General features: G+C 47.9%; 1 protein-coding gene across 1 annotated transcript in view; it reads right to left on the minus strand.

Annotated features, from left to right (window-relative positions):
* The window catches only part of LOC310668758 (inositol polyphosphate 5-phosphatase OCRL-like), a gene marked incomplete at both ends in the record, with an annotated part of 57,961 nt that extends 35,335 nt beyond the window's left edge, over positions 1–22,626 (minus strand). Inside the window, 7 exon segments of the mRNA XM_083422091.1 lie at positions 15,236–15,345; positions 17,179–17,232; positions 18,882–18,967; positions 18,970–19,108; positions 19,212–19,328; positions 20,060–20,167; positions 22,228–22,626. Coding sequence (XP_083278217.1) covers positions 15,236–15,345; positions 17,179–17,232; positions 18,882–18,967; positions 18,970–19,108; positions 19,212–19,328; positions 20,060–20,167; positions 22,228–22,626 — 1,013 coding nt within the window.
* Positions 22,627–25,534: the final 2,908 nt, after the last annotated feature.

A 25,534-nucleotide genomic window follows, 5' to 3' on the forward strand; every position in this document is an offset into this window, starting at 1 on the left:
TAGCTTGTGCCAGGGAGAGGCATCATGAGCGAACCAGCCGGAACTGGAGGGGCAGCTGGAGGAGGTCCAAGCCTGGAGGAAAGGTACAGGGCGTTGGAAATCCAGCTTGCCTTGCAGACGGCGAGGCTGGAAGAGAGGAGGGCTCAGGATGCAGAAAGGGGAAAGGAGAAAGCCACCCCACTCAACAGAAAGATGCCAGGATTGGTGCAGAAATTTGGGGGGGACCCCAGAAAATATCATGCCTTTAGGACAGAGATGCAATACGCTCTCAATCTGCAATTTGATGACTTCCCTGATGAGGAATCGCGAGTGGCTTTTGTAATTAGCCATCTTGAATCAGGGGCGAAGGACTGGGTTAGACCCTTGATGGCAGCAAATAATGAGATCCTAAAGGACACAAGGAAGTTTTTTCGTGCCATGGACCTGATGTTTTCCAGCGACATTGAGCAGGGAGAGGTGCGAAGGCAGTTAATGGCTTGCAGACAGGGAAACAGGACTGTCCGTGAGTACTGGACTGAGTTCACTATGCTGATTCATAGATTGGGGTGGGACTTGTCTGCTGAGCCCATTTTGATGCTTTTCGAAGAAGGTCTGTCTTCGTCCTTGAAAGATGAACTTTCCCGGACCCCCAGAGCGGAGTCTATGGACCAGCTGACTAAAGCCGCGCTAGCCATAGGAGCGCGCCAGGAAGCGAGGGCTTTGGAGAAGCGGGAGGGGAAAGGAGAACGTTGGAGGGAGCTCCGCATTCCAGACATTCCAGAGCAGCCTTTCCCGCCGGCAGAGCCGATGGAAGTGGGAACAGCGCGTGCGCGCGCAGTTTCAAACATCGGTGAAGGGCGGAAGAAGGAGGGAAAGGGCGGGAAGAAATGTTATCTCTGCCAACAGCCAGGACACTTTGCCAGAGTCTGTCCACGGAGAAAGGAATGGCAAGGCATGGCAGGAGCTGTTGGGGGAGAGGAGGAGGAAAGCACGGAGCAAGTAAAAGCCAACGCCTGGCTGCCGTCGGGGCACAGCAGCCAGGCTCAAAAGCAGTGAGAGTGCCCGCACCAGAACCTCCCAGACCTGCTCTAGTGATAGAGGTGTTGCTAGAGCTGCCAAACGGACATCCTCTACAGATCAAGGCCCTTCTGGATTCAGGCAGCTCCTGTAATTTCATGAGTAAGGAGTTCGCAGCTGAGCACCAGATACAAACCCTCCCCTTAAGTAAACCCCTGCAGGTAACCACGATTGACGGCAGAGAGTTGTTGGGAGGAGAAGTGAACCAACAGACAGTCCCCATGACAATGAGGGTGGCAAGGCACACCGAGCGGATAGCGTTTAATGTGGCCACCTTGGGAGGAGCTCCCATAATTTTGGGGATGAGCTGGCTGGCACTACACGATCCTCTAGTGGGCTGGCACCAGAGGGTGGTCTCCTTTGGGTCAGCGCATTGCCTAGAACACTGCAAGCAGGGAAAGGATCCAGGGGGAGCCAAGCTCACCCTAGCTGGGATGGAGGTAATGAAGCAAGGGGAGGTGCCTCCGCAATATGCAGATCTGAGCAACGTATTTAGCGAAAGGGAAGCGGACAAACTGCCGCCGCATAGACCCTTTGACTGTCAAATCAACCTACTCCCTGGGGCTCAACTCCCAGTGGGCAAGCTGTACGCCATGTCAGACAGGGAGATGCAGGAGCTGAGGGAGTTCATTGACAAAAACCTGAAGAGGGGTTTCATCAGAGAGTCCCGAGCGGTGGGGGGCAGCCCAGTGTTTTTTGTGGACAAAAAAAACACAGATAAGCCGAGGCTTGTAGTGGACTTCAGATCCCTAAATGCCGTGTCGGAACCCCTGGCTTTTCCTATGCCCCGAATTGATGACATTCTGACCAGGGTAAGGAAGGGGAAGATTTTTACAAAACTGGACCTGCGGGGGGCGTACAATCTGATACGGATAAGGAAGGGGGATGAATGGAAGACCACCATGTTCACCCCTTTGGGAGCATTTGAATACCTCGTAATGCCCTTCGGTCTCCAAGCCGGCTCCGCATGTTTTCAAAGTTTTATCAACCACGTCTTGGGACCTTTGCTCTACAAGAATTGTGTGGCCTTTTTGGATGACGTGTTGGTGTATTCGGAAGATGAAGAGCAGCATGTGAGAGACGTGAGAGAAGTGTTGGGCCGGCTGCAAGCCAATCAGCTGTGGGTGAAACTGGAGAAGTGCCAGTTTCATGCCAAGGAGGTGGAATTCCTGGGGTACCGCTTGTCAGACAAAGGATTGGCCATGGACCCAGGCAAGGTCCAGGCGGTGCTGGAATGGAAGACACCGAAGACCAAGAAGGATGTGCAAAGGTTCCTGGGGTTTGGGAACTTTTATCGGAAGTTCATCAAGAATTTTGCACACTTGACAGCGCCCATCACCGACTGCCTCAGTAGCAAGAAGAAATTTGTTTGGACGGCGGAGGCGGAGAGAGCTTTTGAAGAACTGAAAAGGGCTTTCGCTTCGGAAGAACAACTTCTGCATGTGGACCTACAGAAGCCCATGAGAGTGGAGACAGACGCGTCAGACAGAGCGGTGGGGGCGGTGCTTCTTCAGCCGGGAAGAAACACGTCGGAGTGGAGACCGTGTGCCTTTTTCTCGAGGAAGCTGAATAAGTCCGAGCGGAACTACACGGTGTATGACAGGGAACTACTCGCCATTCACGAAGCGTTCCGGAGGTGGAGACATTTATTGATTGGGGCACAACACAAGGTGCAAGTGTGCACCGACCACAAGAATTTGGAGTATTGGAGGACAGCTCGAGTACTCAACCAACGACAAGTGAGATGGGCACAGGAATTTTCCAAATTCCACTTCGAGATTTGTTATGTACCAGGCCCAGAGAACGTCAGGGCGGACGCTCTCTCACGCAAACCAGAGTACTTGGAGGGGGAGGGGGCAATCGAAGAAAGACATGTCATTCCCGAGGACCGCTGGGTGTGTGGGGCGGCGCTGGTGGGGAGACGAGAACTGGTAGAAGAAACGGAAAATGACGAATATGCCCAAAATAAGCTCAGAGGTCTCAGGGGAGAGGGTGAGAGCCCGGAGGGTTTTGAAGAAAGAAATGGGGCATTGTATTACAAAGGGGCACTGTATATACCAGAAGGTGAATTGAGAGGGAGGGTACTCAAGCAGTTGCATGATAGTCCCATGGCGGGACATTTTGGACAACACAAGACCATGTGGATGGTCACCAGGGAATTTTGGTGGCCCAAGGTGAGGGAAGATGTAAAGGAGTATGTAAGAGGGTGTGACCAATGCCAGAGGGCCAAGGGGGAAAGAAGGGCGCCGGCAGGGTTATTAGAACCACTACCCACGCCAGAACGGCCTTGGGAGGCGGTATCAATAGATTTTATGACGGATCTGCCCAAATCCAAAGGGAAAACGGCCATCATGGTAGTAGTGGACCTGTTGACTAAGATGTGCCACTTTGTAGCATGTTCACATGCAGTCACAGCGGAAGAAACGGCGAAGTTGTTTGTAGAACACATCTTCCGGCTGCATGGCGCCCCCTTGAGGGTTATCTCAGACCGCGGGAAACAATTTACTTCCAGGTTCTGGAGGAAGCTCATGAGCTTGCTGCACGTGGAAGTCAATTTCTCGACGGCCCGGCACCCTGAAACCAACGGGCAGGCGGAAAGAGCAAATAGCATCCTCCAACAATATCTGAGGTGTTATGTCAATGACAGAGAGAATGATTGGGTCGAAAAGCTGGCGCTGGCAGAATTTGCCTACAACAATGCGGAGCATGTGTCCACAGGGATGAGCCCCTTTTTGGCCAATTACGGGTGTCACCCCAGGGCATTCCCGGGGGAGGGAGGCGAGAGATGGAGCGTCCCAGCGGCCGAACATTTTGTAGAAGAGATGGAAGCGATCCATCGTCAGCTTCAGCTCAACTTAGAAAGGGCCAAGGCACAATATAAGAAGCAGGCAGACAAGAACAGGAGGGAAGGTGAAACAGTAAGGGTGGGGGATCAGGTGTGGTTGTCCACCCAAGGGTTGCCGTTCAAAGGGGGTTGTAAGAAATTAAGACCCAAGAGATTGGGACCCTTTGAGGTCATTCAGCAGGTCAACCCAGTGGCTTTCAAACTCCGGTTACCCAACCACATGAAATTGCACCCAGTGTTCCACAGGTCGTTACTGTCACCGTACAAGGGGGGAGGTGAAGGGGAGTACAACAGGGGACCAGTCTTGGAAGAGAGGGAGAGCAGTAACCATGTAGCGGAAATCCTCGATTCCAGGTGGAAGGGCAATCAGGTGGAGTATTTAGTGGCGTGGGAAGGGGAACCGGAGTCGGAAAACACTTGGGTGACAGCAGAGGAGGTCAATGACGAGGTTTTAACAGAAACGTTCCACCAAAGATTCCCGAGGAAACCACAGCCGGTAGCAAGGTTTAGGAGGGAGTATTTCGGCACCACAGACGAGGAAGAGGAACTGGAAGGATTCGCGGAGTCGGAGTTGGAAGAAGGAACGGACTCAGACGACGAGGAGTACCGAGAGACTAGGAACCGCAACAAGTGGAGAAAGGTGTTTGAAACTTCAGACGATGAGGAAGGTTCTTTCCGGGGTTTTGCCTCCTCCCAACCCGAAGGGGAGGAGACGGGAGGGGGTGAAGGGGGCCCTGGAGGGGAGGTGGATGTCAGGGAACTGCCATCGGCAGCACAAGAGGTGCCAAGGCTCTCTGAAGTAGAGAGAGACGTAACACCTGAAGAGGGAACCAGTAGGGGGCGAACAGGAATGTCAAGGGAAGGAGAGTCGGAGGAATGGCTCAGAGACGGTTCTAGCGAAAACAGTGGGGATGTCTCAGGTCCCCCTATAGGGACCCCCGTTCCTCGCCGGAAACTGTCACGCAGAGAGTCCAGAAGACGTGTTTCCGTTAAGGAGCTTTTATGTTGGAAACGTTTCCGAAAGCAACCACTTTCGGATTCTGCTAGCGACTGACGCAGCCATGCTGGAGGGGCTCCGTCACAGGCAGAGGTTTGAGAAACTGTTCAAACTCTGAGGGATTTGCAGTTTACACACAAGCAGCTCTTCATCCCATCACAAATATAAAAACTTTACAAACGCAATTCTCTATGATAATAAATAAGGAAGTGGAATGGAACATCAAAATGATGAGACAAAGGAATTTTGAACACGCAAATAAGTCAGGGAAACTGTTGGCATGGCAAATTAAGAAAAGGAAAGAACAGAACATGGTACATAAGATTGTGGTTGATGACAAAGAAATAGATGATCCGAAGGGAATAAGGAAAGGATTTGTAGACTTTTATAGACAATTATATAAAAAGAAGGAGAAATACAACCTTAAGAAAATAGAGGAATATTTGAACGAGAAAGGGGTGCAGAAAATTCCGACAAAAGAGAAAAGCAAACTAAATGAGATGATTGAACAAAAGGAAATTGAAAAAGCAATTAAAGAGTTAAAAAGTGGGAAAACGCCAGGCCCGGATGGATTCAGTGCAAGATTTTATAAAGAAATGAAAGATATCATAATTTCACCACTGAAGTAATGAATGATATATTATTGAGAAATGAGATACCAGAAACTTGGAAAGAGGCATATATTACTTTAATTCCCAAACAAGATTCAGATTTAACCCAAGTTAAGAATTACAGGCCGATTTCGCTTTTAAATAATGATTATAAATTATTTGCTAATATATTGGCAAATAGAATGAAAAAATTGTTAATGGAGTTGATACATGAAGACCAAGCAGGCTTTCTTCCTGGCAGGCAAATGAAAGACAATATTAGGAACATAATCAATGTTTTGGAATATTTGAATGACAGGATTGATAAGCAAGCAATGTTAATATTTGTGGACACGGAAAAAGCCTTTGATAATATTTCTTGGGAATTTATGTTAAAAAACTTTGAAATGATGGACATTGGACAAAACCTATTGAATGGGATAGGGTCAATATATAAAGACCAAAGAGCAAAATTAATAGTTAACAACGTGGTGACAGAAAGTATAAAAATAACGAAGGGTACTAGACAAGGATGTCCGCTTTCACCACTGTTATTCATCACGGTCCTGGAAGTTTTGTTAAGAGCGATAAGAAATAACCAACAGATAAAAGGGATAACGTTAGGAAACAAGCAGTATAAGACTAAAGCATTTGCCGATGACCTGGTTTTAACTCTGGAAAATTCGACGGACACTACAAGGGAAGTTTGGAAGGAAATAGAGCAATTTGGACAATTGGCGGGTTTCCGCCTAAACAAAAAAAAAGACAAAAATGATGTGCAGAAACATGGACTTAAAAGTTATTGAGGAAGTGCAGCAACAGTTAGAAATAGAAGTGGTTAAGAAAGTTAAATACCTGGGAGTTTGGTTAACCCCAAGAGGTATAGATTTATACCAAAATAATTATATTCCAACATGGAGTAAGATTAAAAAAGCCTTAGAGGTGTGGGGAAGAATGAAATTTTCATTTTGGGGTAGAATCGCAATAATTAAAATGAATGTGCTACCAAAGATGTTATTTCTGTTTCAAACCATCCCAGTAATCAGGGGGGCAGCGATTTTTAAAAATTGGCAAAGAGAAATTTCAAGGTTCATATGGCAGGGTAAGAAGCCGAGAATAAAGTTTAAGATATTGACTGATGCGAAAGAAAGAGGAGGCTTCGCCCTGCCGGACCTGAAATTATACTATGAAGCATCCTGCCTCTGCTGGTTAAAGGAATGGATAAAATTGGAAAATACTGATTTGTTGGATTTGGAAGGATTTGACAATAGATTTGGGTGGCATGCGTATCTATGGTATGATAAAAAGCGAGTACATAGAGGGTTTGGAAACCACACCATAAGAGGCTCATTGATAGAAGTCTGGGAAAGATATAAAAATCTGTTGGAGGCAAAAACACCATGGTGGTTGTCACCATTGGAGGTATTATGTGTGAAAAAGACGAATATAAGTGGGGAATGGGTAACATACAGAGAACTAATAAGGAAAATAGACGGTAAATGGACGTTGAAGCCATATGAAGAAGTGAAAAGATATGTGAATGACTGGCTGCACTATTACCAAATTAATGAAATGTTTAGAAAAGAGCTTAAGTTAAATGGTTTTGCGGAGAAAGAGTCGAAATTCCAGAAAGAAATAATAAACAGTGACTATAAAATTTTGGCTAAAATGTACAACATATTGTTAGAATGGCACACAAAAGATGAAGAGATAAAATCAGTTATGATTGACTGGGCGAAAGACTTTGGATATAACATATATATGGAGGATTGTGAGAAATTGTGGAGAGAAGGATTAAGATTTACTGCTTGTACAACTATAAAAGAAAATGTGATGAAAATGATGTATCGATGGTACTTAACACCAGTGAAATTAGCTAAGATGTACAAGGGATGTAACAAATGTTGGAAATGTAAAGATAAAGAAGGTACATTTTATCATATGTGGTGGGAATGTAAGAAAATTAAAAATTATTGGGAAATGATATATAATGAATTGAAGAAAATGTTTAAATATACATTTGTTAAGAAGCCAGAAGCATTCCTGCTAGGTATTGTGAGAAATGAGATAAACAAGAAAGATAGGAAATTATTTTTGTACGCAGTAACAGCAGCGAGAATATTGTTAGCCCAGAAATGGAAACAAGAAGAACTACCAACACTGGAAGAATGGAGAATGAAAATGATGGACTTTGCAGAACTGGATAGAATGACAGGAAGAATCAGGAATTGACGAGATCAGAGATTTATTGAAGAATGGGAAAAATTCTCAGAATACATGCATAACTTAAGTGAAAAACAAATAACGCTTGTAACGTTCAGAGAAGCTTTATAAAAATGAAAGTTAAAATTATGGATTGAATGCAGATTTAATTTAAGAAGTAGATATGAACTAAGAAATGTGTGGAAAATTGAGAAGGGAAGGAGTACCAGCCAAGTTGAGGGAAGTCAAAAAATGAGAGAATGGTTTTATAAATTGTTTGAATTGTATTAATTTGTCTTATTTGTCAACTGAATAAAAATTATATTTTTTTTAAAAAAAGAGAGAGTGCACCACAGGACCACAGCTGGGGCAAAGATCCACACCACCAGAAGCTTGTTTGAGCTGAAGCTGTGTCCTGGTGATAGCATCAGACAGCATGTGACTAAGATGCTCTCTGTTTTCAACAAGCTGAGACTGTTGCAAGTCAACTTTACAGAGGAACTGAAAGTTTATATTTTGCTCAGCTCTTTGGACAAAAGTTATGACAATTTGTGTCTAACTTTGAAATCGATGAATCCAGCAGATCTTACGCTGCAGTATGTGACTGGTCATTTGTGTGACGAGGAGGAACGCCGTCTCAGAGAGGGCCGAGCTGGCACAGGGTGCCCTGCCGGTAACAGAGGGGGGGGCCAAGCCAGAAGGCACAGTTCAGGCTTTTTCCACTTGTTGTTGTTTTGTCTGCGAGTCTGTTGACCATCTGCGTCGGTCCTGTCCGAGGAGAGCCAGAGAGGCCGGGCAGGATGTCTCCAAGGTCGCTTCCCATGGCAGTCAGCCAAGTCCTCGTGGCAGCCAACCAGGTTTCCATGGCAGCCAGTCTAGGTGAGGAGGTCAGCGTGGGAATGCGAAGGGAGGACGTGACAGAGGAAGTGAGAAGGACGGTTCTTCTTATCACCTAGCTGCCTCCATGGCAACGCTGAGGGACAACTCCAGTGAGGGCAGCATGCTGCGTTGGGTCATCAACTCAGGAGCCAGTCATCACCTGATGCCATCGCCATCTAGTGGCGAAATGTGGAACTGCAGGGCTGTTTCAACTGGGAAAACAGTCTCTCTTGCTGATGGGTCACAGAGACAATTAACCACTGTTGGAAATGTGTTTGTTTCTTTTTTTACAGGCAGAGCTGGAAGTCTACGTTGTGCCAGGAATGAAGTGTTGTCTTTTATCTGTATCTGCTCTTGTAAAGGAGGGTTATAAGGTTTGCTTTGAAAATAATGTCTGTTCTATTTCCAGGGGTGGGAAACAACTGGTCAATGTTGCATGTCAGAACAACCTCTTTGTTCTGGAGACACCCTAATGGTGTTCTGGAGGGTAAGGGGGACGCTGAGACAGCACAGGCAGAATCTGGACAGTTCAAGTCCAGAACCAAGCATTTGGACATACGTTTCCAGAATGTATGTCAGAGTGTCCACGCAGGTTGGATACGGCTCAAGTATTGTTCGAGCCGGGAGAACCTAGCTGATGGGTTTACCAAACCCTTGACCTTCCAGCGACATGGGGAGTTCTGTGAAGGGTTGTGTTTGGGGTGAGTTATACTCACAGTTTCCCTCAGGATGCGAGATGAGAGGGGGTGTGAGGAGAATCAGAACTTACAGGGTTAAACAGTTCTGTGTGACGTCTCACATTCTGAGGCGTGGTTTGGTTCACATACGGGAATCTTTCTTTGTGTGTGAGTTTCCTTTCGTTTTTGGCTGAGAGGCGAGAAGGATGTCTGCTCTCTCGCCGGGACTGATTTATGATGTTTTTCTTCACAATTAAAGGCTGTTAGAGATTAGCAAGAAGCCTGTGTTCAGTCTGATTTATTATCCACACACGAGGCAACACTTTCTACCGCTGCTAAGAACTCTGCTAAGAGCTTCAAAGAGCTCAAGTTTTCTATCGGCACGAGCGTCCAAAGGCACAGGGGAAGAGTGCCGGGCACCATCTTATCGCACAATACCAACCAAGATCACTTTCTCTCCCTGGATTTTAATTTGTATTTTTAAAATTCTGCCTTTTTCATCCTTCTGAATCAATTTGGGTTCAAGTGCAGGATTAATATAAAAAAAACCTCCTCTCTTTTTTGTTTTATCTGATGAGATGAAATCCATACCTAATTTTTTGTTAATTAAGACCCTTTTATGCTTTTTTTGCAATATGTGTCTCTTGAAGACAGATTATATCCAATTTCTGTTTTGCTATTACATGTTCAATGCGATGTCGTCGGGTTCGAGAGTTTAGACCGTTAACATTCCAACTCGGTAATTTAAGATTGGCCATTTCCAGAGTCAGTTACAATATCTGTTTTCCCTGAAGCCGCCTCTTCCAGTGCAAGTTGTTCTAAGGCTTTCTTTTGCTCAGATCAGGGGTCTCCCCTGTCTTGTTTGGGGTCTAGGTCTCTCCTATTTTTCTCCAGGAATTCTCTTGCCTGAAATTCTGATGTCAGCTTATATCTCTTCTTCATGTATGTAAAAGAAATACCCTCAGGAACTTCCCATTTGTATCTGATGTCGGCTCTCCTAAGAGCCGTTGTCAAAAACCGGTATTTTGTTCTTCTTAATCTCAATTTCAGAGGGATTTCTCTAAAGATGTCTACTTTCTGTCCAGCAACCACGAGATCGTTTTCAAAGCTATTCTGAAGGATTGCGTCCTTCACTTTTTTTGTCACTAATGTTAACAAAATGTCTCCTGGACGGTTCCGTTCTCTGCTCTGAAACAATTTAATTCTAAAACAGCTTTCAACTGAACCATCCAGCCAATCTGTACTTTCCCCCATCCACTCTGAGATTATCTGTGTCACATATGTCTCTAGGACTGGCTCAGAGGCAGAGTCTGGTAAACCTCTGATCCTGATCGTCCTGGCCTGTTCTCGTAGCTGCAAAAGTAAAAACTGATCCTCCAAATCACTCTGTTTCTCTTGAACCCCTTGTACCAATCCTAACATCCCTTTTTGTTCCTCCCTTACTTCTGTGACCTCCTCTCTTAATTTTTCCAATTTATCTACTTTTGACTCCAAGCTGCTAACCTTGTCTCCCAATATCCCAAATTGTTCCTTTAAAACCTTGTTTGAGTTCTCAATATCTCTGTGTACCGTATTTTTCGCCCTATAGGACGCACTTTTTCCCCTCCAAAAATGAAGGGGAAATGTGTGTGCGTCCTATGGGGCGAATGCAGGCTTTCGCTGAAGCCTGGAGAGCAAGAGGGGTCGGTGCGCACCGACCCCTCTCGCTCTCCAGGCTTCAGGACAGCCCCACCCCCAGCCCCACAAGCTCGGGGGAGAGCAGGGAGGCGGAACGCCGCCATCCCATTGTCCCCAGACCTGGTTTGGAGGCTGGTGGGGGGAGAAGCCTGCTCCTCCCCGTCACCAGCCCCGCAAACTCGGGGGAGAGTGGGAGAGACGCAGCGCACCTTTCCCACTGTCCTCCGAATTGGTTAAAAGGCTGGCGGGGGGAGAAGCCTGCTCCTCCCCATCGCCAGCCCCGCAAACTCGGGGGAGAGTGGGAGAGACGCAGCGCGCCTTTCCCACTGTCCTCCGAATTGGTTAAAAGGCTGGCGGGGGGAGAAGCCTGCTCCTCCCCATCGCCAGCCCCGCAAACTCGGGGGAGAGTGGGAGAGACGCAGCGCGCCTTTCCCACTGTCCCCCGACTTGGTTAGAAGGCTGGCGGGGGGAGAAGCCTGCTCCTCCCCGTCGCCAGCCCCGCAAACTCGGGGGAGAGTGGGAGAGACGCAGCGCGCCTTTCCCACTGTCCTCCGAATTGGTTAAAAGGCTGGCGGGGGGAGAAGCCTGCTCCTCCCCATCGCCAGCCCCGCAAACTCGGGGGAGAGTGGGAGAGACGCAGCGCGCCTTTCCCACTGTCCCCCGACTTGGTTAGAAGGCTGGCGGGGGGAGAAACCTGCTCCTCCCCGTCGCCAGCCCCGCAAACTCGGGGGAGAGTGGGAGAGACGCAGCGCGCCTTTCCCACTGTCCTCCGAATTGGTTAAAAGGCTGGCGGGGGGAGAAGCCTGCTCCTCCCCATCGCCAGCCCCGCAAACTCGGGGGAGAGTGGGAGAGACGCAGCGCGCCTTTCCCACTGTCCCCCGACTTGGTTAGAAGGCTGGCGGGGGGAGAAGCCTGCTCCTCCCCGTCGCCAGCCCCGCAAACTCGGGGGAGAGTGGGAGAGACGCAGCGCGCCTTTCCCACTGTCCTCCGAATTGGTTAAAAGGCTGGCGGGGGGAGAAGCCTGCTCCTCCCCATCGCCAGCCCTGCAAACTCGGGGGAGAGTGGGAGAGACGCAGCGCGCCTTTCCCACTGTCCCCCGACTTGGTTAGAAGGCTGGCGGGGGGAGAAGCCTGCTCCTCCCCGTCGCCAGCCCCGCAAACTCGGGGGAGAGTGGGAGAGACGCAGCGCGCCTTTCCCACTGTCCTCCGAATTGGTTAAAAGGCTGGCGGGGGGAGAAGCCTGCTCCTCCCCATCGCCAGCCCCGCAAACTCGGGGGAGAGTGGGAGAGACGCAGCGCGCCTTTCCCACTGTCCTCCGAATTGCTTAAAAGGCTGGCGGGGGGAGAAGCCTGCTCCTCCCCATCGCCAGCCCCGCAAACTCGGGGGAGAGTGGGAGAGACGCAGCGCGCCTTTCCCACTCTCCCCCGACTTGGTTAAAAGGCTGGCGGGGGGAGAAGCCTGCTCCTCCCCATCGCCAGCCCCGCAAACTCGGGGGACAGCGGGAGAGGCGCGGCGCACCTTTCCTGCTGTCCCCCGACTTGGTTAGAAGGCTGGCGGGGGGAGAAGCCTGCTTCTCCCCGCCTCCAGCCACACAACCTCGGGGGACAGCTTCCCGCCCCAGCCCCGCACCTGGGGGGGAAATAAATTTTTTTTCTTTATTTCCCCCCCAAAAAACTAGGTGCGTCCTATGGGCCGGTGCGCCTTATGGGGCGAAAAATACGGTACTTGTTCCTTCAATGATAAATTAGATTTTTCCATGTCACTACGGACCTGTTGCATAAATTCTTGCATTGATTTCAACATCTCTTTCCTAAATTCTAAAAGCTGCAGTGCAAAAGGGTCTTGCTGTTCTTTGTCGCCTTTTCCCCCGTTATTACCCTGTACACTGGCCCGTCTTGCAGCTGCAGCAGCAACCGAAGCTGCTGTTTTCCGTGTTGTTATTCTGTCTGGCCCCGACATTTCTTATCAATTGGTTCCCAGTGTTATATGAGTTGTTCAAGGTCACACCTGCCAGCTCTGTTCAGCCGTACAGCTACCCCCGCCTCCCAGCCTTCTCCCAGTTTCTCTTTCCATTTTGTCAAATATCTCTCACCCTTTCACATTCACTTTTATCCCCTAAACAAAGGAAGATATAAAAAAAAGAAAATGAAAAAAGAGGGGAAACTTTCAATAAGACCTCTAACATAAAATATATAAATATACAATACAATATTTAACAATAAGGGGGGAGCCAATTAGTTAATATTCCAACAACAAGGGAGGTAAACTTAAAAAAAAAATATTAGGTCAGTCCGATTTCCAATTTCCAATATTTTCTTGGAACAAAAGGAAATGCACAAAGCAAATAAAAAAGATCCAGCAAGGGAGAGATTTTTCCTTTAATTATACTTATCTACTTATAGTCTCTCAAATGGTGGTGATTTGCAGTATTTCCAAAACTTATAGGTCCTTTTAGTTCGATCTTATTTTAGTCCCATGACCGTAGTCTTGTTTTCCAAGTCGTAAATTCACAGGCAATTAAAGTTCCAATTCGCAAGCAGCTGAGGCTTTGTTTAACAACTCTTATTTGGAGAGCTCTCCGACTTCCTTTTGGGGTACTTTAGAACACTTGGGAAGCTGTTCCAGGCTCTTTTCCACTTTTACTTTGGAGGTTGCCCCCCAAATATTCAAGAGTTCCCTGCAGGCTTCCTGTCTTTACGGCCCCCTTCTTCTTTAGCTCCTCCAAATTTTTATAAAGTTTGCTTAAACCTCCAGCTGTGTAGATTTCCACTTATATCTCATTGAGTAACTGGACACAGTTAAAATTGCAAGCCATTAGAATGTAACAATCCAGTCAGATTTAGCTATAGCAATTCTCCGTAGTAGTAAACAAAGTCGAGTCCCATTCACAGAAAGAATCCCTTGCAGAGCCTGTCCTCAAAGATTGGAGACTGACTTCCTCTTTTATCTCCGTCTCGCCAAATTGAAGTTTTATGGTCTAATTGCGCCTTTAAATTGTTTTATTGGCTTTACCTCTAATTAGGAAGGTCTGCTGCTTCTTGGGTGTCGGAATGTAGCTTTGGCAGGGGCCGCGATGGTGCCTTGAAGCGTCCTCAAGCCTCTCCCCTTTCCTCCCGTGTGCTAAACAGGCACCGGGGGGGGGGGGGCGGGGGCGAGAAATTTCACTCTGCAGGAACCCTTGGGTCCCCACACTCCTGTGGGGGGTTTTTGGGGGTGTGCTGAGCTCTGCCGCTGCCCTCAAAAGCCTTTCTGCCAGCTCCGTGTCGCAGCCGACACTTAGCACACCGACATTCCTTTCCGCAGCAGCCGGAAGTCATGGGGCCCCGTTATTCTTGTTCAGACACTATTTTTTCAGTGATCCAAAAGACCCTTTCTGGCACCTGAAATGCTGCCCAAAGGAGCCTGCCGTTTTCCGGCTTCGTCACCACATGTTCCGCCTGTCCTTTTGATTTCCCCATTACCACAGCAAGAGCAATTAAACTAGCAGGCCTAGGTGGCTTCTGACAGTTGTCAAGAACCACAATAATATGCCAAATCCTGGATGGTGAGGCTCAATGGCTACTAGCCATAATGGCCACAGAACATACTCCACCAACAGAAGCAGTATGGCTTGGAAGAGGGGAGCGTGCTGTTGCACCCAGGTCCTGTTTGTGGGCTCCCCGAGAGGCATCTCATTGGCCAATGTGAGAAGAGGATGCTGGGCCAGATAGACCAATGGTCTGATCCAGCAGGGCTGCTCTCATGTTCTTCTGCCCTGGCAGACTTATCTTGAGAGAGCACCAAGTCTCATTCCCAGACTTCCTTGACACAAAGAGGATTCTCATTCAGCCTGCTGCACCTTTCAAGGAACTGCAACACCGCTTATCCACACCACGAAACAGAGGATGCTGGTTATCAGGACAAATGTGGGGAAAAGGAGCCAAAACATTTCCAGAGCAGGGATGGCTTGAGGAAGACAACATATCACAGCCTTGCATTTCACAACTCGCCTAGCAGCCTTTGGCAACCCGGAATTCCATGCAAGCAAAGTGAGCAGGTGAAGGAGAGCTGGATCTTTCTCTTCCTCCGTGGCTTGGTGTCCATTCTGGCTGCAGAGGAAAGGAAGTCCGTCCAGCCCTCAACTCTAGCCCTCCTCCAACAGCTGGCTTAGCAGAAAGCCATGTCTAAAATATATTTTTTACTAGCCTGCTCAGGAGGATGGAAATGCAGGACACTACTAGCATCTCAGCAGACTAAGAAAAACAAACAAGCCTTGCAGAAGAATGATTGAGAGGACTTACTTACAAAGGCTGAACTATCAAGCAGGCGCTTACCTGGAGTCCCAGCGATCTGTTTTAGAGTCAAATTTGTACGTCGGGATGAACTTGATCTCTCCCTCTGTGAAATCAGCAAAAGCTGTCTTTTGGGTATGCTGAATGTTTAGCTAAAGCCAAAAAGAAATCGCTTATCAGCAGAGAAGCAAAAGACCCCCTGTTGCCTGACAATGGAGTCTATTAACAGCCACTGTTGTGCTGGAAGACCAAGGTGAAGTATTAGTAGGTTAAAGGTAAAGGTAAAGGGACCCCTGAGCATTAGGTCCAGTCGTGACCGGTTCTGGGGTTGCGGCGCTTATCTCGCGTTATTGGCTGAGGGAGCCGGCGTACAGCTTCCGGGTCATGTGGCCAGCATGACTAAGCCGCTTCTGGTGAACCAGAGCAGTACACAGAAACAGTGTTTACCTTCCCGCCGGAGCGGTACCTATTTATCTACTTGGACGTGCTTTCGAACTGCTAGGTTGGCAGGAGCAGGGACCGAGCAACGGGAGCTCACCCCGTCACGGGGATTCGAACCGCCGACCTTCTGATCGTCAAGCCCTAGGCTCTGTGGTTTAACCCACAGCGCCACCCGCGTCCCTACTAGTAGGTTAGCCAGGTGTAAAAAAAGGGGTATACCTGCTGAAATCCTATCCTATACCCAATTATTAAAGGTACAGGATGCTTGTGTATTTTTGCCCCATGTCATCTTAAATTACTTTGCTGCATCACACGACAGGAAAATCCTCTAACTCAGGAGTAGCAGACACGTGGCCCTCACAATGCTGCAGAACTACAATTCCCATCATCCCTGATTACTGGCCATGATGGCTGGAGCCAACAGGAACTGCAGCTCAGTAACATCTGGCAGACCACAGGTTAGCCATACCTCCAATAGACAATGTTATATGTACCAATAATCCATACAAACTGTTAACAACCACCAGAATACACCCCTGACACTATGAGCAACTGCAAAACCATCCTTTTGCATCCTACGTTGGCTCCCAGTATGTTTCTGAGCACAATTCTGAGTGTTGGTGCGAACCTTTAAAGCCCTAAATGGCCTCAGCCCTGAAACAGTGTCTCCATCCCCATTGTTCAGCCCAGGCATCAGGGTCCAGCACCGAGGGCCTTCTGGCGGTTTCCTCACTGTGAGAAGCGAAGTTACATGGAACCGGGCAGAGGGCCTTCTGAGTAGTGGCACCTGCCCTGTGGGACACCCTCCCGTCAGATGTCAAGGAGATAAGTAACTATACAACCTTTAGGGAAGTTTTTAATGTTTTATGATGGTTTTGCATATGTTGGAAGTCTGAGGCTGCCCCCCCCCTTGCCTTCCTTGCAGCATCCTTCTCAAAGGGCTAAGGCATGACTACGCTCACAGAGTTTAAATCCACCATAAGGTGCAGCAATCAGGCCTCTGTTTCAACACAAAATACCAATGATCCTTATGCCAAGTGGGAGAAAGGTCGTCAACATTATGAACACACAAACCTTGGAGAGAAAAATGTAAATCAAAAAGCACCAGCAATTTAATTGGACTTAATGGAAGTATCTGCTGATAAGAACATGTGAGCAACGCAGATTTTCCAGACAGATGCAAAACCTAGAGCAGGAAACCGTAGACCTTTAGATATTGCTGGACAGCAGCTATGCTGGGGCTGATGGGAGTCCAACAACATCTGGAGCGTGTGCTGAGCTAGGAAAGCCCTCTAACTGGGAAATTGCAGAGCAGTCCTACTTATTCCAAGGCAACCCTCCAATTTAATTGGGACTTGCTTCTAATTCAGGTTGCACAAACCTGCAACCTTAAAAAGCATTTGTAGAAGTCGCAGTCATCCTATGTTCTTTGCTCCTAACTGTCTGAAAGTGGTTTCTCTAGCCTAGGCTGGGGTATCCCAGACAAAGGAAATAAACAGGGCAATATCCTAAACCACCACATATAACACAAAGATGTCTCTCACCTGGTCGTAGGTCAGAAGTCTCTGAAGCTCATTTTTAGTGATCAGATGACAATGCTGGAAAAAAGCAAAGAAACCACAGCTACAGACTAGCTCACGGGTCGGGGGTCGGGGGGCAGCCTGCTGCCACTTCCTGCAATATGTAGTAAGACTGATAACTAGGATTGGGCAGTATGATCATATTAGGCTAGTGCTCTGTGAACTAGACTGGCTCTTGAACTGCTTCCAGGCATAATTCAGAGCATCCCATTTGGCCTTTCAAGTGTTTCAAGGTTTGGGAAAAGGGTACCAGAAGAAGGCCCACTTATTTTTGCACTGCCTCTCCACTGACTAGAATCTTTAGCAGGGGCAGCCCTTTCCCAGGGAACTCCTGCTCTTTCAATTATGGCAGGGCCTTTTCAGTCATGGCACCCGACCTTTCAGAAGAATCTCCCAAAGAGGTTCACCTGGCCCCTGCTTTGATGTCCTTTCAGCAAAGACTTTTAGAATTTCCCCTTGTTTCTTGAATTCATGGGCAGGGCGCTTGTGGCCCTCCAAACCCTGCTGTAGTACACAGGAACATAGGAAGCTACCTTATATTGAGGCAGACCATTGACCCATCAAGCTCAGGACTGACTACATGGACTGGCAGCAACTTTCAGGCAGAGATCATGCCCAGCCCAATCTGCACACACTGGTGACTGAGCCTGGAACCTTCTCCATGCAAAATGGCCGCTCTGCTTTTGCGTTACTGCCCTTAACAAACTGCAACTTCCACCCCGATCACTGGAGAAGTTGCCCACATTTGCTATAATCTAATCTAATACATCTCTGCCACTCGGTTTATGTTGCTCTCTTTAGATCCGCTGCTATTAAGGTACTGTTTAAATGCTTTAAATTATCTTGAGGTGCATTTCTGATTATTATTTTAAATAAGCCACTCTGGGGAAGAAATCCCCACAATAAACAGAAATTAATGAATGAAGCCCAGCACTCGTTTCCACAGATGTTTAGTATCTGCCTGCCCTGAATGAAGCAGGAGCCTACAGTGCTGGGCACTTCTGGCTGCTCTACTAGAAACCTTAGTGGTGCAGCTGCAGCAGCAGGGATTGCCGACACTGCACCCTCCTGGTGTTGCTGAAGTGGAACTCTCATGAGCCCCAGTCAGCAAGGCCAATTCTTAGCGATTATGGGAATTTTGGTCTATCAACATTTGGAGAGAACTATGCTGCCTGCCATAAAGAAGGCTGATCACCAAAGAATGGATGCTTTTGAATTCTGGTGCTGGAGGAGACTCTTGAGAGTCCCATGGACTGCAAGAAGATCAAACCTCTCCATTCTGAAGGAAATCAGCCCTGAGTGCTCACTGGAAGGACAGATCGTGAAGCTGAGGTTCCCATACTTTGGCCACCTCATGAGAAGAGAAGACTCCCTGGAAAAGACTCTGATGTTGGGAAAGATGGAGGGCACAAAGAGAAGGGGACGACAGAGGACAAGATGGCTGGACCGTGTTCTCGAAGCTACCAGCATGAGTTTGACCAAACTGCGGGAGGCAGTGGAAGACAGGAGTGCCTGGCGTGCTCTGGTCCATGGGGTCACGAAGAGGCAGACACGACTAAACGACTAAACAACAACAAATGCTGCCTACCCTGAGCTACACACAGGCAGGAAAGTTACAGAAACATGACTCAATTTGCTTCTCCAGATAGCGGAGACCAACAAGTTACATCAGTCAAGGCTCTCTCCCTCCAAGCCCTTGAAACGTATTCGTGTTTCATGATTGTCAGGTGCGGCAGACCCTGGTCAGGGGCAGGAAGCTCATCTGGGCACAGATATCCTTGTAATCCTGGTTTCGGCGCTCAAAGTCTTCCACGTGGGCAGCAAGTTGGGAATTGACCATGCAGAAGCTGGTATTGTTGAAGACAAACCTCACGGCCACACACCCCTTGTTACCCTGCAGGGGCGGAGCAAAGATGCCTGTTAGTGAGCAAGTAGGAAAGAGGGGGAAACTGGTTGGCAGATAGACAGACAGAAAGATAGACGTTGGGTCTACTCACCATCTTCCCCATGATGCCTGTGCCCACTGTCTCCCTCATCACTTCCTTGATGCGGCTGAGCTGGTCCTTCCTGACAAAGATGAGCAACATCATTCCGACTAGACGCACCAGCTGCACCTAGAAGATGCAGGGTACTGGGATGTCTACCAGCTCTGTTCATTGCTTGCTGTACTGGGCCGGCTGGATGCAGATAGGAGTGGCAGGTGGCACCAACTGGGGATCCCCCAAGGGAAGAAGGCTCAGAGCCAGGGAACTGGTGGGGGGACGACGACACTGAGTCGTCCGAAGGAGAAGAGGGAGCAGACTGTGAGCAAGAGGAGGTGTTGGAAACTGAAGAGCCAGGAGGGCAGGAAGATTCTGTGGCAAACAGCAGCCCAGAATCCGAGGCAGAAGTGGAGGCTGGAGGCGGGGGTCAAGAGGCAGAGATCAGGCGGCGGCTGAAGAAGCCAGGGGGTCTCCCCATCCTGCTGCGATCAGCTCCCCTCCCTGCTGGTCTCCCAGAACACAGAGAAATTAAGAGGAGGGAGCAAAGACAGGCAAGGTGTCAGAGTCTCAGGTTCCTTGGGAAGGACCAGGGGGAGGAGGAGACTTAAGAGAGTGGTGGGAGGGTAGCAACCTTCAGCCTTCACAACTACCTCACTGGGGCAAGACCTGTTGGGAAAGGTTTCTGTGAGCACTAGGCCTGCACAGTTTTGGTTTCTTTGAATAAAGAATTTTGGCTTCTTTTGAGTAAAACACCACTGACACCAGGTGTTTTTTCTTGCTGACCTCCTCCTCCTCCTCCTCCTCCTCACTCCAGCTCCTGACAGCTGTCTGGCTGCTGAAGAAATGGGTGGGGTTGGACTTACTTTCTTGTACTTGGATTTGGAACGCAAAGCCTTTTCCACAGCTGTCAGCCACTCTTGCTCCTTTGTCGAGTCCAAGCAGAAGAAAGCCTCTGTGCTCAGGTCCAGCTCCTGGAACCGAATGCCCAAGTGCCAAAGAGAAGGATGTGGAACTGCAGGAAGAGGACTCCAATCGGAACAGACGTGCTGGTTAAATATGCAAAGACAACAGGAGTGTGCAAGGGCAGGCAAGATCAGGACCAAGAACAAACAAGTAATACCAGCCACTTCTTCCTCAGCTTAGCTATTCGGGGCCCCAAAGGAGCTTTGCTAATGAAAGAAAAAAAGCTTTTTCCTTGTATTTTTTAAGATGTGTCAGCCAGCCTGATATCTAAGCACTATCCCAGTAGCCACAGGCAACCAGAAATTCTTTGAAGGCAAGTGAGTTGGTGGATCTCTCCCTTCTTCCTTCACCTGGCAACCTGGTTTCCAGGCTGGCTTTCCGGGAGCAGAAAACCACCTCTCAGATCTGCTGTGCCAAGCTTGTTTGCTAGAAGATTACCCCGTAACACCCTTGTCCTCTTTGCAAACCTCCTAAATGGCTAGCCTTCTGTGTTTCCATGCTGGCCATGAAGGAATGGGCATTCCCAACTCTGAAAACAGCACAGAAATACAGCCTGTCTAGTAAAGGGGTAAAAAGAGCCAGCTAAACAGCCTCTGTAAAACACTAGCATCTGAAGCTGCTAACCACATACTGATAAACATATCATAAAAGCAGACATGAAAAACAAATGGCCACTGGGTACTACTAACAGTGGGACGTGGGTGGCGCTGTGGGTTAAACCACAGAGCCTAGCCACCTGCAGTGGCTGTTAATAGACTCCATTGTCAGACAACAGGGGGTCTTTTGCTTCTCTGCTGATAACTGATTTCTTTTTTGCTTTAGCTAAACATTCAGTGTACCCAAAAGACAGCTTTTGCTGATTTCACAGAGGGAGAGATCAAGTTCAAATTTGACTCTAAAACAGATCGCTGGGACTCCAGGTAAGCGCCTGCTTGATAGTTCAGCCTTTGTAAGTAAGTCCTCTCAATCATTCTTCTGCAAGGCTTGTTTGTTTTTCCTAGTCTGCTGAGATGCTAGTAGTGTCCTGCCTTTCCATCCTCTTGAGCAGGCTAGTAAAAAAATATATTTTAAACAACAACAATATATTTAAGCAACCACACTACCTGGGGTGTACAAGCCATCCATATCTTTCTGGTATAATTCCTCTGTGTGTTCTTGCCACCTCTTCTTGATGTCTTCTGCTTCTGTTAGATCCTTTCCACCTTTGTCCTTTATTATCGTAATCTTTGTATGAAATGTTCCTTTCATAGCTCCAGTTTTCTTGAACAGATCTCTGGTTCTTCCCATTCTGCTGTTTTGCTCTATTTCTTTGCAGTGCTCGTATAAGAAGGCCCTGTTGTCTCTCCTTGCTATTTTTTGGAAATCTGCATTCAATTTCCTGTATCTTTCACTATCTCCCTCACATTTTGCTTGCCTTCTCCAAGTCCACCTTTCCTTTTGAAGCAAAATTGTTCAGTTTCTGTTAATTGATTCTCATGAAAACTTACAGATTCTGGCTTCACACAATGAACTCAAGGCAGTGTCAATTTACTCTTGGCAGAAAGCCAAGGTCTGCTTGACCTAGAAACTACTTACTCTGATTGGTTAACGACCAGCACTCAACTCTGTTATCTAGGAATGCTAGCACAGTTTGGTGTGTTAGGTGTGTTAGGAGTAGGAGTGCTGTGTATGGTTAAGAGAGAGAGAAAGAAAGGATTTATTTTGCTTTGTTTTTGTATGCAGAAACTCTGCTGGTTTCTTTTCCTTTTTAATAAATCCTGTAAATAGTTATTCTGAGTCTAGCTGACTAGTCATTTCCACCTCAACTAGCTTCTTCGCTGTGCAGGAAAACTCTGCTACGTTTGGGCTAAAGCCATTAGAGCTATGCCTGACACTTCAAAGTTCCATGAAAAATGTCCTTGAAATGGGGGAGAAATGCCCTGCATGAAGTCTTGGGTTTGCAGTTTGGGGAGAGGGAAGACTGTCTGCGGCGCTGGGGAGCGGGCAGGCTGGCGAGGCCCCCTAGATCTAGAGGCCCTAGGCTTCAGCCTACTTAGCCTATACATAAATCCGGCCCTGCCTATGTCACAGTGACCACAGGCCCATCGATCACGTGCAAGGCATTCTGCGTGTTGGGAAGGAGCCTCCTGTTCTGGGCCAGGGGGAAGAGTGACTCCGCCAGATGGTTGAAAGGGGAGGAATGCCCATCCTCATCTGCTGCAGCAGAAGACTGGGTGGTGGGGTCGAAGCTGATCCTGTGGAGCACGTGAGGAGTCAAGGCTTCCCGCATGAAGGCCTCGCTTCCCCTAGAAGTCCCTGCCTCCTGGTCTGTGTTCGCTTTCTTCTTCAGATACAGCGCCAGCATGTTCTGGATGGTGCACCTGCTTTCGGGGGAGAGCTTGTAGAACTGGTCCACACTAGAAGAATAGTCATGAGATGGGTGAGACTCCTGCAAGGCGTCCCCAAAGTCAGGGGAACATAAGCACATTTGAAGAGCCTTGCTGGGTCAGGCCAAGGCCCATGCAGTCCGGCATCCTGTTGGCATGTAGTTGGTCCACCACAATTGCAAGATTGTTGCATCCTTCAGGAATGGTGTGTCCAGCTCCATCTGAGTCATCATCCAGGCACGCTGTGGAGCTGCTTGGATGAGAGATGGGCATCTTCGGCCAGTCAGGGGTGAAGAGCTGGCAAGATCCCCTGTACTGAGCAGAAAAGCAAACTCTTTGGCCTCCGAGATCTCTCCCAACTCTCAGCAGCCCTCACTGTGAGCCATACTAGAGGAATTTTGTCCTGCTTTTGCTGAGCTACAACACAGGAGCGCACCCCCAGGGGGCCATGATGTGGTAACCCTGGCGAAGCATTGCAGAGCAACTGAGAAAGCAGAATGATGTTTGCGTGGACAGTCCATTAGAAAGCTGCACTATTATTGCATCGATAGCACATTGCAGAATACGGCCCCCCTCCACGCAAAAACATCCATCTGGCAGGACAGTAGCTTTCATTATGGAGGTTGTGGTTTTACATCTTCCTATCTATCTTTCTATCTATCTATCTATCTATCTATCTATCTATCTATCTATCTATCTATCTATTCCTTCCTTCCTTCCTTCCTTCCTTCCTTCCTTCCTTCCTTCCTTTCTTTCTTACTTTCTTACTTACTTTCTTACTTACTTTCTTTCTTTCTTCCTTTCTTCCTTCCTTTCTTCCTTTCTTTCTTCCTTTCTTTCATCCTTTCTTCCTTCCTTCCTTCCTTCCTTCCTTCCTTCCTTTCTTTCTTACTTTCTTACTTACTTTCTTTCTTTCTTTCTTCCTTCCTTTCTTCCTTCCTTTCTTCCTTTCTTTCTTCCTTTCTTCCTTCCTTCCTTCCTTCCTTCCTTCCTTCCTTCCTTTCTTACTTACTTAAAATTTATACACTACCAGATGGTAAGAAACATCAAAGCCGTTTATAGAAAGATAAAACCATAAAATCAGGAAAAACCTACAGTACATTAAATGCTGAAAAAGTGAATACCAGAATAGATCAGAACTCACTCCCAAGGTAAGGGGAAGAGACATGGCTAAGATGGCAGGACAGCTTACTCTATGGTGTTAACCCCTTCATGCACTAATTAGACTGAAGCATGTTGGTTATATGAGACTGGTTATCCCACACAACATGCTCTCACGCAACCCATGCCCTCTAACTGAAAACCCATTTCCTGGACAATATCAACATTGTGTTTTGTGCCTGTGAACTGCACAGTGAATATTTTTATTAGAAAAGAAAACAGCCCGGTGTTTCAGCTTCTCAGAGTTGTTTTATTCAGTGCGCTGCTACAGCTTGTCACACCCAAATCCTCCAAAGGAATCTGCCAAAGTGCTTTTCCAGGCAAAAGGGGGCAGAGGGAGAGAAACCATGAGGTTGCATGAGGCTGTCTCTTTGTGTTTTGCTGGTGCCAAGCCGCCAGCCAGCCAGAGGTAGGCAACCAACTGGCTTCAGGGGCAAGCTCCTTTGCGAAGCCAGGCTAACTTCATCAAATGCAATGGCAGAGTGACCATTCGGCCCGTGTTCTGCTTCGCTGTGAAATGGTGTGCACACCGCACACGTAAAGCACATCTCCCATCCACACCCAAAAAGTCCTGGGAACAATGGTTTGTTAAGGGTGCTGGGAATCGTAGCACTGTGAAAGGAAAACTAAGGTTCTTAGGATGCTTTGGAGGGGGTGGAATGTGGAATACACAGCGGCCACATGGACGGACGGACACCCACCCACCCACACCCTAGCATAGCTTCAACTTTTAGCACAAAAAGTCTTCAGCCTGATGTCATGCAACCCTTTGCCAGGGGCAACTTATCATTTTATTGATTTTCCATAACAAACAATTAAAAAGGCGGACAATCTTGCAAAGGAGTGTTGCCATTTAAACTGCTGGTGTGACGTAGGAACCCGAACAAAGAGAAGGAACCAACTACCCAGAGTCTGCTTCCGATTGCCCTTGTTCTCCACCTCCCTCTATGCTAATCAGCCGCAAACAAGAGTTCAGATTTGAAAGCCTTGTTATCACCTCATTCCCTTCAATTAGACAGCTGCTCTGGCAGATGGCATCAGTTCCTTCCCGCTCCCAATATTCCTGCTCCTAACCTGGTTAGCCATAGCCCGGAAGCTGAATCTCAGGGGAACGCCTTTGGGCTGGGAAGGACTCATCTTTTCTGGGCCTCTTCTCCTCCTCAGGAAGGGGTGCTTGGCTCCTGGCCTGTGAAATGCACTCAAAATGTAAAGATGCCTTCTTTCTGTTAGGATATTTCCATTCCACCTTAAAAGGGAGCAGGATGTTTGTGTCACGGACTGCGCATTTCCTGTTTCACAGGATGTTTATGTTGTGTCTTTGCTTTCGTTTCTTTCTCTCTCTATGCCGGAACACTGAAGCAGGCAGTCATGTTTTTCTTTGTTCTGATCAATGCAGAAATAAACTTGTAAATAATGCTCTCCTGAGTGCATCTTTCACTGTGCATTATCTGCTGATAAGAGTGTGCACGGCTCTGGAATGTGGCAAGCTATTTCGGGAGCTCGTGTCGCTAATTGCTGATACTGCATGTCTACGGGAGATCAATGGACGTCCGGAGACGACGTGGAGTCATGATGGACTTTGTCTCCCTGGCAGTATCCCAACAACAGGTTTCGGGCCCAGATTCACGGCACTTACAGGAGAGTAAGACTGCAAAAAAGACTGTGAAGGTATGTGGGGGGAAAGCGAAAGTGAGGCTTTTCGTTGCCGCGGCAGAGTCTCTTTGAACTCCGGCAGCTTAATTGGTCTGGGAGGCGCGCCAGGGAATTCGAGATTTATGAGCAGCCTAGATAAGAAGCCTCTGAAGTGAAGAAGGCTCACGGCTCAAGTGAATAGCTGAGATGGATCTT

Source organism: Podarcis tiliguerta (genome assembly GCF_965153285.1).
Source record: "Podarcis tiliguerta genome assembly, chromosome: W".
Classification (NCBI taxonomy): Eukaryota; Metazoa; Chordata; class Lepidosauria; order Squamata; family Lacertidae; genus Podarcis; species Podarcis tiliguerta.